Genomic DNA, 17,990 nt, shown 5'->3' with positions numbered 1-17,990 from the left:
CCAAGTCCCATCACTAAGCCATGTCCCTTAATGCCATGTCCACATGTTTCTTAAATAGCTTCTGGGATGAGTTCTACACCACTTCTCTGGGCAGCTTGAGCACCCTGTCCATGAAGAAATTCTTCCTAATATCCAATCTGAACCTCCCCTGGCATAACCTGGGACCATTTCCTCATATCCTATCGTTTGTCACCTGAGAAAAGAGACCCTCCTCATTCCTGAAATCCTGCCTTCTCCTTGTGTGGTACTTAGTGTGCTTAGAGAGAAAAAAATACTTACTCCATGCTCTTTAAGCTACCTAGGAAAAAGGAAGGTAACTCACAATCATAGCCTGATTTTCTTCTTCTCAATCTTTGCCAGAAACCTTGAGTACTACATTTCAATGACTACTGCCATGTCACCAGAGTTGAGTACATCATGTCACTTTGGGTTAAGGTTTTCTGTATATGGAAGGGTGGTCCTTGTCTTCTTGCCTCAATCCCAATAGGCAAGAATTGCTTAGATCCAAAATAATTTCATGGGTAAAAATTTCAAATGAATGTTTCAGCACAATTTGGGTGAAAGGGACAAAACTATATATATATAAAAAAAAATAGACCATGCACAGGGAAAAAGTTGGTTGTAGAAAACTTTACTGATGGATTCTGTGACTCTGTGAGTTTCCTCCTTTGGAAAGAAAGGATTTTTTCAGATTGAGGCTGATCATGATACAGTGAAGGAAATGGGAGAGGAATATAAAAAGGAGCTACTAAAAATATAGAATTAGGAACACTTTTTTTTTTTTTTTTTTTTTTTAATTGAGTCAACTAAAATGTAAACAGGAATGTTCAGTCTTTCATTAAGAAAATAAACAGTGTCACTGGAATTTACTCCCCTTTTCTTTCTTTTTCTTCTTTTTTTTTTTTTTTTTTTTTTTCTCCTCCCATGTTTTGCTCTGCTTTTAATTTAATATCTCAATGTGATGATTTATTTATATTCTGTGCTTTTGAGGGATAACTAATGCTTCCATGAAATAAACATTTTTTAGAAGTTTTGCTGTCCTTGGGTATTCAAATGCTAGCTTTATATTTCGCTCATTCTTAAAGAATGTTCTTCTGAGTATTGCTATTTCTCTTTTACCAGCACAATAAATCTCTGCTGCGAAGTATAAGAATGAACAATTTAAAGTTTAAATGCTATCACAACCTCCCAGAAAAAGTGTTTATAATAGAATGGTTTTAGATACACTTTCGGATTTCAGCTATTCTCATGAAATTTTATTTGTCGAATGAATCTTACGTAAACTGATTAACCCCTGAGGTTTTTTGTATGTTTTTGTTTTTGAGAGAGACACACCACTTAATCATGACATTATTCACACAGTCTTCATCTTACTTTTCTAGCACATCTCTTAAGAAGATTATGAAACTATGAATATATATGTCAATCATCCTAAATCATTGAGCAAGAACTGATCCTTGATTCTTGCAAACTCCATATCTGAGAATCAGTGAGTTGGTGATTATGAGATTATGATCCTACTTTTGCAATATTACCAACATGAGGAAGGTCCTCATGGATGTGAACCACATATCAAAAACTGCTGTAATTGACACAACTTTAGTACTCAAGTCCTTTAAAATATTCACATGGAAGTCTGATTTCTTTATGTTACAAGACATTTTAAAAATCTGAGGAAATTACAAACCATGAAGACATCATCTAAAACAATTGTTTCAGTGAAACAAAAGTTCACACCATTATGATGGCTTGGAAAAAAAGTGTTTTCTTACCTGTAAAGCCCTTGTCACATTCACAAAGAAAAGTGTTTGGAGTAACATTGCTGCAGTTACCACTGAGACATGTATGTGGCTGACACTGTCCAACTATTTCTGTACAGTTTTTACCTGTTTAAAAGAGATAATATGAACACTGAAAATAAGTAAATATTTACTTTTTTTTTCTTGAGATTTCAAATTTTTATGCAAAATATAATATTTAATTTGATAGATAGATGGTTAGATACTTGTGCTCATATCACTAGCATTCACTGAAATTACTGAATTTCTAAAATGAGGTATAAAGATGTTCAGCTGCTGTAATATGAACTCATTTACCATATAGCTACAAATTCACATAAAAATTTAAATCCAGAAATGCCATTAGTCCTGTAGGTATTTGTTTCTTCATGACTGGAAAGTCGCTTACAGTTTCTTCCAGCATAAGACCAAAAGCTGTTTACATGTGGAGTCTAATTTTGACTAATTTTTTATTAATATGGAGCTTTCTGGGAATTACAATTCTAATTATCAGTTTATATGCTATTAAAACATGGATCTGAAAAAACAGATAATTTTGCTTGCCACTTGAATTGTTGCTATAACATCATTCACACTTCAGCAATTTTTCCACATTCTAATATGCTTTATGGGAGGTGCTTTTAGCTCTTGTACTTTTGTGTAGTCATATCCATAATATATGATGGCTTAATCTCCTAGTTTTTCTTGTTTGCATACAGTTTATTTACTGAACCAATAATGTCAGTACAAAATGATGGCATTGGCCAACACTGTCTCATATAGTATAGCAGAATATTTTAAGCATTGCTTAATTATAGTGTTAAGCACGATGATTGGTTTTAACATAATGGCTTGTGAATCTTTCCATCAGTTTAAATAAAAGTAGTACAAGGCTTTTTTAGTTATTATTATTTACAAAGCATTTTACACAACCCCAGAAAATAAAAAAAAGAAAGAAAGAAAGAAAGAAAGAAAGAAAGAAAGAAAGAAAGAAAGAAAGAAAGAAAGAAAGAAAACATGCTGCATCAATAATTTTTGCCATTGTTTTTCGACTATTTTTACCAAATCAAGAATAATTTAAAATATATTTTTCTTATAATACTGACATATTCATACCTGCATAATCTGCAAGTGCATTAGTAATTGAATTATTATGCAGTCTGAAAAGCAATTAAAAATAAATTACAGCAAACTTTATGCAACATAACTTTCATTTCTATGTTCTGTGAACCTCACTCATTCATGGCTCATCAATTGTGGTTCACAGCATAAAATCACATTTGTAAGAGCACAGAATTGCAGTCCACTGAAGGAACATTGCTAGAATTCTGCTCCATGAAAAAAGAAAGAGATACAACAGTCCTTCTTTTGATAGGAATGTTTATTTCTGGTACTTCCTGAAGGACTCCTGAACTCCATTGTTCTGGATGTAGGAAAAACATACCCGTACTTTCCTTCATCCACTTCTGTTCCTACATGAAATCAAGACAGTGACTGAGTAAGAATACATAAAATCACGTTGTACTCTCTGCTAGTCTGATCCCAAACACAGATTTAGTACCTTCAGTGGATTTTAGATAAATACTGCAACACTTCCTAGATATATATATATATATATTTTTCAATTTGTGAAATATTTATTCTGGTAACAAACGTATTTTTAGCAAACTTACTTGGAAAGAAACTTAGCAATGGAAAAATATGGAAAAAATGTAGTTTTTTTTTTTTTGTTTGTTTGTTTTTCTCGCATTTCAAATTAAATGCATGATTTTTCAATTGAAAACAGATTTTGATTTTAAAATTTTCTTTAACTTCAAATGTCTTTCAGCTGAAAAGGAGATTTTTGTTACAGGTTGAATTAAAAGTTTATTTCAACAAATCTGTTGGTTGTCAGAATTTTGTTTTAATGCCTATTCGTGTATGGGCTGATTCCCAACTATTTATGTTATTTTGTGTAAACTTAATCTACTGAGCAAGCAAGCAAAGATAATCAGTTATCTTTTTAAATACACAAGTACTTATCTATGTCTTGTTCTTAAGTGGGAAAGAAACACAATGAGGATTTATTTATTCTTTCCTCACAATGTACACACAGATGTAACCAAGTACATTTCTTTTAATGACTTCATAGACATATAAGAAACTATAGGTAAAAAAGACAGTGCAGGTGTGGTAGGGTCAATAGACAATCAAACTGTATAAAAAACATTGTTAATAATGTGCTCACTACATTATTATGCATTAAAGAATATATATCTATATTACAGTTATACATGGAGAGAAAAAAAAATACCTGAAAATTTTGGAGGACAAGTGCATTCATATGAATTTCTGGTACCTTCTGACTTCTCTGTACATGAGGCATTGTTATGGCAAGGTTTAATGGAGCACATATCAAACTTCTGACAGAATTTTCCAGAATACTGTGGGAAACAATGGCATTTATATGCTTTTTCCCAAACATGGCTTAAACATCTTCCATGACCAGAGCATAATGGTGCATTTGGAAACTGTTGGCAAAACTGCTGCTTTACAGTTACATTCAGACGAAGGCCCATCTCGCACAATGCTGGACCTCTCTTATGAAGCTCTGCAAAGTAATGAGTTCCAGCACCAAGCCAGTTTGGGTCAACTTGGTGCAGTCCTCTTATCTGGCAAACAAAAATCAGCTGCTCTTGAAGAAAACCACTTTTAGGGCAATTAATAAATTCTTCCTTGGAGACGTTTACCAAATTCATTCCATAGGACTGAAAGGATGGCTCAGAGGAGATGAATAGACTGTCACCTAACTGAAGCTGTAAGGGGCATATCTGAGGGACACTGAGATTTTTATCTTCCCCGGTAGTATTTTTATTCATCTTCCAGCATTCTGTATAAAAGTCTGAGCAAATGTTTTCCCTTGGTGTCCATTTTATTACAATGGGTTTTGGTTCCATTTGCCACTCAGCAACCATTTGTCTCTCACATATTATCTGCCCCTTTACAATGCAGAGTTGAAGAAAACACACTACCATGTGAACTGTTGATTTTGTAGTCATTGTTCCACCTGGCAAATGGGAATCTTGGTTCACACCTGCTTCATTACTGAAGGTAGATTTAGAGTACTTTTTTCCTGAGTTGCTTCTGTTTTCCTTCACAGTCTAGGAATTCAAATGGAGAAAAACGTTTCCATGTTCACACTAAATACAGTCAAAGCCTCATTAAATTTATACATATATATATACAAAATAAAACAGGGTCTACATCTAATTATACTACACTAGTATAACTAAAGCCAGACTTCTTTTTCTGATTCCTGGTGAAGATTTGATTTTCATTTAGCTAGTTAATATACTTGCATATGGAACAGAAATAGCTTAAAATCACACATGCCATCTTCCCTCCTTCTCTTGGCCAAAGCTAACAATAATTGAGTTCAGATAATATATCTGGCAGAACTGAGAAGAGAAGCAGAACATCTAGGTACTACTCATGAGTTTTAACTATAGATGTTTTCCTGATAATGACTTATCATCAATTTATAATTGAAGTAGAAATTCTGATTATGTAGGCAAGGGAATTACGTCCACCAGCTTACAGAGCCTTCCAGGACAATTTAGTTTATAAAAAAGCCTTTTTTGGCCCTTCAAAATACCTTTTTTTTTTTTTTTTTTTTTTTTTCCCATATTTACACAGTATCTGAAATACTACCTTAATTACTTCTTATCATGAAATCTCATCCTCTTTCCCCATGTTATTTCCAAAGTATTTTGGATCATACCTTGTACTATGCTAAGTGGACAAGTAGGAAAATATATAAAGATGTGATTAGTCAAAAACTTCAGATGAAAATTATTAAATGCTACAGTGAACTGTTCAAAATTATAGAGTAACATCAGTCTCTCCTATTTTCACCTAAAGTAGGGTGAAAGCATCTAAAATTTAGTTATGTCCTGGACTACACTCTAGTCTAGCTTTCAGCATTACATAAGCTGGCATACACAGTCTGGTCTGTGTATGTGTTCATTAGGTTCCTTTATATTTACTTTCATAGTTCTGTGGATATTTGCATCTATTTATCCATGTGTACTTGGTTCTTGTTTCCCTTGTTTACCACTTAGGAATTACTTGGTAACAGGCAGGTTGCTGCATTGTGCCTTTTTAATTGCTAGAGCCTTCTGTTGGCACTTCTGCAGCTTTCTTGCTGCTCACGGCTCTGCACCCTTTCACCCAGGGGGATGTGTCAATGTTCCCTACAGCTTCTGTGGCAGTATTATCTCATTGTTCTTATGTAGTTATTCCCACACCCTTGCTCCTGCAAGACCTGGTATTGTCGATAGCAGACTTCACGGTAAGTCATTGCCATTGGCATTCCTCTGTTTTCCTCCTTTTCTTTCTCTTGGGGGGGCAATTAAAAGACTCAGTGACATGCATGTACAACGGTTAACAGTATGCAGCACCCGGCCCTGATCAAAGACAGGATCATCCATTCAGTGATTTATGCAAACTGTACTGTATATGGAAACAATTTATAGGCAATCTGATGAAACTCTATATTTACTACAGGAAAGATATGTGGTGACAATTTGCTGGATTTGAGGGGATGGCCAGGGGAGAGCATTCTTCTAAGAACTTCTCCATCAATTCTCTTCCCAGCTGACCAGCGGAGAGACTTATATTCGCCTTTCCCTTTGTCTTTGCTTTCCCTCTCCCTTTCCCTTCTCCCTTCCCTCTCTTTCTCTTGTTTCAAAGTAACCTTCACTGTTTGAGCCAATGTTTGACAACATTGGACCTCGTTAAGAAATTGTTGTACATGTAAGGCTGGCCCAATGACCTTTGTGAAGCAGTGTCCAACACTGTTTAAGCTTTTGAAGAAACAAGAAAGGTGTTAACTATGACTGACAGACTTCAGGCTTATAACATTAAACTCAAAGGAATGGAAACTAGTTTTACTCCTCCTCTCAGAACTGTTTTTGTTTTCATTTAATTATCAAATTCCAATTCTGCCTTCAGATAGGTGATATACTCTAACCACCAACTCCACAGTCAGGCAGGTATGCCAATTTCTAATTCCTGTCTCTGTCTTTATATTTACATACCTGGGAGTTAATTCCCCATTGGAAAAATAATAATATAATATAATATAATATAATATAATATAATATAATATAATATAGAATGAATTTGCAAGCAGACTGCTCTTCTTGAATACTAAGCATCTTTCTATTTTGAGACTATTCCATCATCTTCAGTATCACATGATGTTCAGCAATACCATTAGATAATATTCTAGCAAATGTGTAGTTTGGATAATTTAACATTTTTTCTTTTAAGCTATCAGTGTTGAACTATTATATCCATTATAGCTGCTATTACTTCTGTCACTATTATCAGATGTAAAAGTCTATGCATTATATTACTATATATTTAGAAATCCTACATTCAGTGACCCATCTTTACATACCTCTTTCATAATGAGATTTTGTCAGGGGTTACTAAAATTGATGTTTATAAAAGGTTATCTTGCTTTTCAGAGACTTTGAAAAGAGAACTAAAATGGAAGAATTCTTGCCCACATATTTTGCCTTTCATCTCTATGGTTCTACATAGTTCTGTTATCATATATAGGCTTCATTTTTACTGATAAAGGGTGCTACCTCACAATGGGATGGGATAAAACTTCTGATCTATTTTTAAACAAGCATTACAGAAGTTGATACTCAATCTTAACAAAATCCATTATGTTTTCACACAATTGAAATAGATTATTCTGAGAATACTAGAATGACTAACGTTAAGTAAACAAATACATCCTGTAAAAACAATGGAAAAAATAGGTCAAGAGGCAATACATGGAAAACAAATAATAAGAGAGAATAAATGTTGTATTTTTTAACAATAAAATTAAGAGAAAAAAAGGTTATATAATGAAGAGTATGAAAAATACAGAGCTAAGTGTGAAGTAGTTACAATATTAACATATATGATGTAGAAGATCGACCAAAAAATTAAATATCCGCATAATGTTGATGCCATAAGTCATGAGACAAAATCATGCCATGAGATAAAGTTTGAAAGCAATTATGGTAACTGCTAGATTTTAGGTCAACTTCACACAAAGACAAAATCTTCCTATCTATAACCCCAGATGTTTCCATGTAATTGATAAAGAGTAAGAAAAGTCCATGACTGGGACTTGTATAGACATGCTGTAGATACTTCAAGAAAAACTACCTCTCAAAGGAAAAGTTACATAAGACTGAGTGAAAAAAAACATAATGATTTTTTATTTTTTGTAGTAATGGAGAAGCAAAGCAGGAAGTTTTATGAAGAACACCAGGGAAGTAATTTAAAAGCAAAAATGATATCTATGTTTCTTTCAATCCAGTCAGGTATCTTACTGGATATGGTTTTATTTTATTCATAAGAATTATTAAATATTAATGACAAAAATAAATTTTAAGTTGAGATTGGAGAAGTACCCATGGAAGTTATCTGCTTAAGAATATATCAGAAAGAAGAAAAAAAAAAAGTCCAAGAAGGGAATTAATCAAAAAATGTTTGTGAAAATCATGTCACTATCCTGAGGCTAGGGTGTGTACTTCTTGTCCCCTTGCTGCACTTCACACACACACTTTATGGTCTGCTGTCTGTGCTCAAGGTTGGCTCTGGTTGTATAGGGGTGTGACCTCAGATCAAGATGCTGTGAAAAGAAGTGAGACAGATCTGTTGGGGGCCTTGCTAAGGGTTCTTCACCTCCCTCAGGTGCTGCACTTAAGCTCAGGCTCTCATTGTTGGTCTTCACATATGAGAAGTGGCTGAGGTCCCTTGGTTTGTTCAGCCCAGAGCAGAGCAGGCTGAGGGGAGGCCTCGTGGTGGCCTGCAGCTCCCTCACGTGGGGAGCGGAGGGGCAAGTGCTGAGCTCTGCTCTCTGGGGACAGCGACAGGACAGGAGAGAATGGCATGGAGCTGGGACAGGGGAGGGTCAGGCTTGGTGTTAGGGAAAGGTTCTTCACCAAGAGGGTGGTTGGACACTGGGACAGCCTCACCAGCACAGTTGTCATAGCACCAAGCCTGCCAGAGTTCAAGAAGTGTTTGGACAACATTCTCAGACATATTGTTTGATTTTGGGGTGGTTCTCTGCAAGATTTGGACTTGATGATCCTTGTGGGTCCCTTCCAACTCAGTATATTTTATGATTTTATGATTCTATGACTTACCTGGGCTATGCTGGCTCTTATATCCTACCGTTGTATCCCATTTATCCAGGCTCTGACCCAAATATTTAACTTTACATCTTGATTATGGGACCTGTCTCCTCATTATGGATGTGTCTGAGAACAACTGGACTATTGGCTGGTCCTAGGTGCCATTACACACCAGCTCTGTGCTTCTTGTGTGGGTGCTGTGGGATGGTGCCCAGAGGTCTTTGTCACTCCTTGCTCCCTGCTTCTTTCCCCTGCAGGTTAGGCCGTACTTGCTGCTCCATGGGATGGTGACATCGTACTTGATTTATTTCTGACGTGCATTTGAAAACATCAAGTTTAAACATCACTTCATAGGTAAACTACACCTAATACATATAAGAAATGCCTCAAGTTACATAATGTCTGCAGAATTTCACTTTCACCCTGTGCATTTTACAAATAAGTGCTAATTGTATCAATTCCATACCTAATTGTCTCTATACCCTTGCACTTTTCATCACGAAATTAAGAATCCTTGGAAAATGATGGAATATTTGTGCTAATCTTCACTCTTTGCAAATGCTCCTCTCCTTATTTACCATGCAACATTTTAAATATAGTGTTAGATGAATTTGCTAATATGATTTTCTAGAATATTGAACATTCTAGACAGGGAATTTACCTGTACCTTAAAATACAGAATCATTATTTCTATTATAAGTGGAGATTCAGCCAGCATTGAAATTGTAGGGATTTCTGATGGCTAGTTTTCTGGTCATGAATCCGTAAAATATAACTGTAGGTAAAACAGTCCTGAGTCAGAGAATTTTACTTCTGTTCAGTGATTCATATTTTGAAAAAAAAAGAACCTCACAAACAATTAAACAAACATGTACATAAACATCCATTTCCTCCAAACTCATCTCAACTTTCTCTGTTGGTTACACTGAGCCTGTCCAAATTCCTACAATGCAAGGAAAGTATGGAATAACAACCCCCCCCCCCTTTTTTTTATTATTTTTTGTTGTTGTTTTTGTTTTTTAATTATTTTTTATTTTATTCTGATGCCCTGTGTTTAATGGATTACTGATGCTCAGTTCCTTAATGCCCTTGTCCTGGTGTGGGTTGCCTATGTCTGCAGTCCGCTGGGTGTTTATCTGGTGTCCACTGTGGTGTGGCGATACTCCACTGATGTGTCTCCAGCCCCAGTGGTTAGCAGTGCCTCTTGTACATATGCCTCAGCTAGGCTGTAAGCTCCTCTGGCTTGATGACATTTTGGTGTCGGTGGTTTTTCCCACCATAGTTTACATCAGTCCCAGAGTATCAAGAACCAGCCATGAAAGGCACAGGATGGTTTATGGCCTGATCCCACCACAGCCCTGCAGCTACTCAGACACCTTTCTCCATGCCTAAGGATGTGGAGCTCTTGGAACGGGTCCAGAGGAGGGCCACTAAGACGATCAGAGGGCTGGAGCACCTCTCCTGTGAAGAAAGGTTGAGGGAATATGGCTTATTTATCTTGGAGAAAAGAGGGCTCTGGGGAGACCTCACTACGGCTTTCCAGTACTTGAAGGGAGCATATAAACAGGAGGGGGAACGCCTGTTTACATGTGTTGGTAGTGATAGGACAAGGGGGAATGGTTTTAAACTAAGACAGGGGAAATTTAGGTTAGATATTAGGAGAAAGTTTTTCACTCAAAGGGTGTTGAGGCACTGGCACAGGCTGCCCAGAGAGGTTCTGGATGCCCCATCCCTGAAGGCATTCAAGGCCAGGCTGAATGCAGCTCTGGGCAGCCTGCTCTAGTGGTTGGCAACCCTGCTCAAACCAGGGGGATTGAAACTAGATGATCTTTAAGGTCCTTTTCAACCCAGGACATTCTATGATTCTATGAATAATTAAACAAATATATTCATCAACAACCTGGATGATGGAATGGAGTGCACCCTCTGTGAGTTTTCTGATGACACAAAGCTTGGAGGAGTGTCCGATACCCAGAGGGCTGTGCTGCCATTGAGAGACAACTTGACAGGCTGGAGGGTTGGGCTGAGAGGAACTTCATGATGTTCAACAAGGGCAAATACAGAGTCCTCACCTAGGGAGGAATAACCCCAAGCACCAGTACAGGCTGGGGGATGACCTGCTGGAGAGCAGCTCTGCAGAGAGAGACCTGGGAGTCCTGGTGGAGATCAGGCTGACCATGAGTCAGCAATGTGCCCTTGTGACCAATGGTGTCCTGGAGTGCATACAGAAGAGTGTTGCCAGCAGATCAAGGCAGGTAATCCTCCCCCTCGACTCAGCACTAGTGAGGCCACACCTGGAGTATTGTGTCCAGTTCTGGGCTCCCCAGTACAAGAGGCACGTGGAGCTACTGGAGCAAATTCAAAGGAGGGCTACTAAGATGATTAGAGGACAGTAGCACCTGTCGTACGAAGACAGGCTCAGAGATCTGGGCCTGTTTAGCCTGGAAAAGACAAGACTGAGGACGGACCTCATTACTGTGTATAAATATCTGAGGGGAGGGTGTGAAGTGGATGGAGCTGGTCTCTTTTCTGTTGTGCCCAGCAGCAGGATGAGAGGCAACAGGCAAAAACGAAAGTGCAGGAAGTTCCAGCTGAATATGAAAGTTCACTTCTTCACTGTAAGGGTAACAGAACACTGGAACAGGTTGCTCTGAGAGGTTGTGGAGTCTCCTTCTTTGAAGATATTCAAAACCTGCCTAGATGCCATCCTGCGCAATGTGCTCTAGGTGATCCTCCTCAGCAGGGGGGTTGGATTAGATGATCTTAAGAGGTCCCTTCCAACCTTGGCCATTCTGTGTTTCTGTGATATGCTATTTTCATGTTTTGGATAATACTTGAATAGTATTATCAAAAGTACTTGAATTTTCTTAGGGGCACAGTGTTTTTTTTCTGTATAGAAGACTGAACAGTGAAACTGCATTAGATAAAAATACTGCAAATGTAATTAAATAAATAAATAATTAATGCAGCTGATCATATGTTGCACCTAACACTCAGCTGAATGTCATATTTACACTAGTGTATTATATAATGTAGCAGATTTCAAATCTTTTGTTGTACCTAACAGCTGTTTAGCATATTTACTCTAGTTTCCTTGAATTTGAAAAGAGACCTCTGTGAATGATGGATTAAAGAAAAAAAATAAAAAAATAACAGTATAGTAATGATCATTGTTACATGCATACACTCGGACATCCAATGTTAGCACTTTTCAGTTGAATAGAAGTTTAGTATACCATGAAAAAAAATTTATATACAACTGCTTATATGTTTCCAGGAATGCCTGATTTTATACTAAAACTGACTCATGGTGCATTTTTAGCCTTTTTTTTAAAATACATTTTTTTTCTATATTTTCTATATTATGGATATTATTTAATATTTATATATTATGTATTAAGATGATTCATACTAAATTAAGATCAACTGTTCTTTAGCTAACTTTGAGCTGTATTCTATAGAATGTTATTCTTCATCTTTTTCAGTTTCAGTATGCAACTATATTAAAAATGTAAGGAACAGGTGCAGAACAACTTAATCTTTATTGCAGTAGACACCCCAATTCACAAATCAATTTTAAACTGATTATAATCTTACTTCCATGTTTTTAATTGTTTGAGATTTTTTTGAGTACCTATAGTAGACATTTTATAGGTATGTTCACAATAACCATTTCCTTAGGATTGGAAATGTGGTTCCGAAATCAACTCCAAATTATTCCCTCTTGGTGTGCTTTGATTCACATCATGCAGCATTTGCAGAATAAGTGACCTTCAGATGAAACAAAGCTGAAAGAAACATCTCAGAAATAACTAGTGCACTCTAGCCACTAATGGACAGTCGATACGTCCATAGGACTAGTCAACAGGACTAGTCAACAGGAACACCTCTGAAAGAAGAATAGAATGGATATTAGGTAACTGCATCAAGTTACCTAATCAACTTCACTGCTTCACATTCAGATTCTCTTATTGCTCCAAAACTGCTCAGAAATGTAGACTTAACTGTGAACTAAATGTGAACTAAAATAGAATTAATTTCCTAAACTATTCAAGGAAGTATACTTTATTATATTCAACAAAATTGTTCCTCAATTAGAGCAAAATGAATTTAAGTCCATCACATAGACTATAATCTGCCTGAAAAATAGGCCTGAGTTTTGAAAAATTCATTGTTGCCAACTCCAACTAATTTAGGTCCTATGAATTGGTCTCTGCAACTGTATGAGAGGAAGTATTAACCTGATTCGTTCATTCTTAAGAAACCATATTAGTTAAAGGTCGCTTGACTATTGCGGTCTATTGTAAATGTAGTTCAGGATTAAAAGAAAGGACAAGCTTACTGGAGACTACAGGATGTCCTACTTAAATTAAAAATCAATCAGCAAAGGAGATAGAAAGAAGGAAGCCAGATGTTAAGGGAAAGCTCATTTCTTTTCTTTCTTTTTTTTTTTTTTTTTGATTTTATATCAAAATGTTCAGAAAGGATCACAGAATTATGATATTACTTTTTTATTTTTTTATATATTTTTATTTCATTTTTTTGATGAAGTACTAGAATGTATTTTTCCTGATTCTACAAAAAGTAAATAAATAAATAAATAAGACTTTAATTATTAGCAATACCTAAAAACTAAACTGTAGTATTTTTGTAGCTATATAAGCATTCAAAAATTTGGCAATATGGTGTTATTTAAAATTAAGATACAATGACTATGTCTGTAGGACTAAGCATTTATCAAAATAAAGAAAATCTGAAGACAAGATGGATTCAGAATAATATTTAGATAACGGAAAGATCTGGTCTAATAATAGTATCAGCAAAGAATGAAGCATGCAGATTACCAGTACATTATAATAGTTTGGTACTGGAACAAGACAATTATACTGTTAGTCTGTTTCTTGGAACGATTTTGACTTATTACCAACTCATACTTTAACAGTCAGCTCTAAGGCACAATTTACAAGCGATTTCAGGCCAAGGATCATTCCCAGTAGACAGAGTGCAGAAAAATATTTTAGAGGCTAAGAAAGAATGATAGTTTGGATAGGTAAATAATCCCATTAAGCCTCAGAACTAGACAACAGGCTCTTGTCAATGCTCAGTTATTAGAATAATGCCTTCAGGCCTTTAATGCAGGATTTGGTTATTCTGTTTTAAGAAGATGGGAAGCGCAAGACAAAATGTAATTTCTATATTCACCTCAAAAAATACAATAATTGTCCCAAATATATGACCTAGAATCTATGCCCAGAATGCCTATTTAACTAATATTTTAAAATATAAATTATATATAAAACCAAAATGATTGGACACATGAATAACAAAGTAATGATAACATTTTCATTTGTATGACTCACAGTATTAAAGGGACTGCATTATATTTATCAATTCTGTAATGATATATTTTACCTAATCCTAGACATTAGGAATTCAGATTAAGGAACTACATTTTTCTTGTAAATATTCCATAGCTGCCAAACATGTACTAACTGCACGTGCAATATGTAATAAAATATAAATATTTAAGTTAACACAGTAATGAAATCTTATTCTTGACACAATGTGTAAATACATAAACACAAGGAATACATATTAACTGTAGGTAACAATATTAATAATGTATATTCCTAATAAGTCTTTTCTTTGAAAATTTCTAGTAAAGGTTACAGAAAATTATATTTAATGATAGAATTAAAAAGATATTCTACTTAAAATGCTAAGAATGAATATATTTGATACCAATTATAAAACAGCATATCTAGGTAGCAAGAAAAATGAAAAACTGATTTATCAGTGAAGATGGTGTACAATTTATTGTGAATTTACATGATGGAGGGAACTCCATCATAATTCTTGCATGAATTCACATGGAAAAGAATATGGGACATCTATATTTCAGTGATAAAAATAAGCAGAAAGCTCAGAATTATCATCTTATTTAATTTGAATCAATAAATAAATTGATGATTGTTTTCAGAAGTCTGAAACACTGAATATCAACAAAGCCTTTAAAAATCACTGTCAATAAAGTGAGTTTTATCTATGTTAAACTGCAGCAGGTGCACAGGGGAAATCTTTTTCACATACAGCACAGGAAAATGAGGTATTTTTCAAAGCAAACCTTTCCACTAGTCAAAACGAGATGAATGGAATTTTAAACTAAATTTTGAACAAGGTATCATATAGATTGCTTTAGACAATTTCAGTCTTGATATCAAAAAGATATGAAGAGCAATGATAATACTATAAATAAGCTTGCAATTCTCCTAGAATCAACCTCATCTGAACTGGATACTCAGGAAGTAATCAAATTCTAACAATAGTGCTCAAAAGCAGATTTTAACTTATTTGGTAAAAACAAACAAAAAAAAAACACCAAAAAAACAAACAAAAAACCCACCAACCAACCAATTGAACAAAATACATCTGTGGACAACAAAAAATAATAAATTAATTTTTAAAATCAACATTATTCTCCATATCCTCATCACAATTAGTGATCATTATAAGTTATGTTTTGCTGAGATAAATGACAGTGTTAGTTTCTGAAACAGTAGTTTTCAAATGCTCTAATTATGAGGAATTATCTTGGTGGCAGATATCTTGTCACCTGCCTCAATTGTGTAGAAACACACTGTAGGACTGAAAGAGTTCTGAGAAAATTTGAAGAGGTTATACTTGAATTTAATTGCCTACAAAGGTCTATTTTGGACCTCAGGAGGCTGTTTTTATTCAGCAGGTGATTTTATTCAGCCATATACCTGTGTCAAGACAGAAACACTTGGCTCAGAGGAAAAAGGTTACTGATGCATCAAAATTAATTTGCATTGGCACGTGAACTTTGTTTTTTAAATAACATTGCTCTAATGGCAGACTTTAGATGGATAAAATGTAAACATTTTACTCAGTCCCTCTTTATGATCCCAGAAAAGCAATCTCTCCCATAACAGTGAGAAATCCCTTGCTATTCTCCTGATAATTCATGAAAGAGGTTCATGTGCCAGAGTAGCTTTCAGCTCTGAAGGAAGCATGCAGACTGTAATTGGCAGAGCAAAGCAGAAACTGGTTCAATGCTTCCTGCTGAGAACACTTTATTTTTCCCAATAGGCTTTGGTAAAACTCAGCAGAGCTCAGAAACAAAGCAAAACAAAGCAAAACAAAGCAAAGCAATGCGAAACAAAACAAACAAACAAAAAACCCTTAGAACATCTGACAAAGGAAAAAAATAGTGAAGTCTCTCCAGAACATCTAAACTTAGAATCTGATTAATGGCTACTTACCCCAAATCAGCTACAGCTTTTAAATAGAATTGGCCCTTTTGATTATTTTTATTTGAGAAGGAGCAAGGATGGATTTCTAGGATTATTAGGGAAAGATCCTTAGGTTTCCTTATAAAATAGAGATGACCAGACAAGAAAAAAAAGGGTTTTGTTAAAAGCATTAATAATACCTGTTGTGTATAGGTATAAGTTGTGGATGTTCCCTCCCTGGAAGTATTTAAGGCTGGTAGGATGGGCCTTTGAGCAACCTGGCTGAGTGGAAGGTGTTTCAGTGGGGGGGTGGGGGGGGGGGGGAGGTAATTAGATGATCTTTTAGGTCCCTTCCAACCAAAAACGTTCTGTGATTCTATGACCCCTTTCTGTAGTCCAGTAATTTTCAGAGATCTTTTGAGTTGAAAAAAACTGTATTGGTTGTATTTATGCTTGACAAACTCTTACTTCAGTTCTTGTTCACCACATACATTGCAAGAGCTTCTTTAAAAGCTTGTACTTTAAAAGCTAAAATCAGCTCAATTTTTCAAATGGGTATACCCTTTTTTCTAAGGGTATTCATATGCATCAATTAGGACAGGGAACATATATAGCTCTTCTGTGCTGCCAAGCCACACTTATTGTAACATATTGTGTAAAACAAAGCAAAATGTAAGCAAAAAAAAAAAAAAATCAATACCATCTGTGACAAGTATCAAGGAGAGAGACGTCACAGAAATCTATAAAATGAATTGCTCAACCTAACAACTAAGTTAGAAATTCAAAAAATGATACCAGAGGATATATTTTCTGTCTCCTGAACATAGTTGAAAGTAAATGTTTAATCTGAACTAAAACACAAGAACTTAATCACTTATGAATCAAGGAAAGAGATTCTGTCTTTCAAAGTTTTATTATTGTTATTCTGGTATTAGGAATATTATACAACAATTGAAATGTAGACTGGAAACTTCTGTCTAAATTTTATTTTTATTATCCCAGGTTACCAATATCATCAGCTACAGCCACTTTTTTAATGTTAATAAGTCTTCAACATTAAGAGGATTAAAGACAATGTCTAACATACAGTGAATTCAGAATACTATATTAATTATTGCATAAATAAAATTGGAAAACAATTCAACACACTTTGTGTAAAACAGTTTTTGAGGGTTTTCAGAAAGTTGTATTCACATTCCAGAAGCTATAAAATATTTTAATTCATAGTAATTTATTTTGTGAAGGAATGTACATATATTGAGAAAAATGCAGCTCTTCAATTTTAGAAAATATTAAGCTTTTTTGGTTATGTTTTTTGTTTTTTTGTTTGTTTGCCTTCTTGTTCTTCCCCCAGTATTAAATGAAAAAGATATATTGACTAACTCATCAGGGAATTCACATCCAATAATTGAGATTTACAATACAATTATATTTTATAGCCACTTCTTTTTATTGTATGTTTTCTACCATTCTGTCAGTTTGTTTTGTGCATACATATTCTTATTCAAAAAACAGTATCTCTTTAAAATATTTAATCTGTTGACTTCTGTAACACATTGCAATAGATGAGCTGTACTTGGAAATTTTTATATCCATTTAAGACATTTGAAATTACTTTTACTTGATGTATGATTTAATTCAAAATTTTACATCTTCTAATGGTGTTACTGTTACTTTTCCATATGTGAAATTCAATTGCCTTGTATTGTTGTCACTTCTTCAGGTCTTTTATCAGAATTAGCCATCAGTGTACTAAACAAAGGAAGCACATT

General features: G+C 35.0%; 1 protein-coding gene across 1 annotated transcript in view; it reads right to left on the bottom strand.

Moving 5' to 3' along the window:
- The window catches only part of EYS (eyes shut homolog), an 883,205-nt gene that overhangs the window by 789,848 nt on the left and 75,367 nt on the right, over positions 1-17,990 (bottom strand). Inside the window, exons 2-3 of the mRNA XM_035323172.1 lie at positions 4,072-4,918; positions 1,773-1,886 (exon numbers count right to left, since the gene is read on the bottom strand). Coding sequence (XP_035179063.1) covers positions 1,773-1,886; positions 4,072-4,816 — 859 coding nt within the window. The 5' untranslated portion in view covers positions 4,817-4,918. The remainder of the gene's footprint in view (positions 1-1,772; positions 1,887-4,071; positions 4,919-17,990) is intronic.

Source organism: Oxyura jamaicensis, chromosome 3 (assembly GCF_011077185.1).
Source record: "Oxyura jamaicensis isolate SHBP4307 breed ruddy duck chromosome 3, BPBGC_Ojam_1.0, whole genome shotgun sequence".
NCBI lineage: Eukaryota > Metazoa > Chordata > Aves > Anseriformes > Anatidae > Oxyura > Oxyura jamaicensis.
This window is presented reverse-complemented; position numbering and strand designations above follow the sequence as displayed.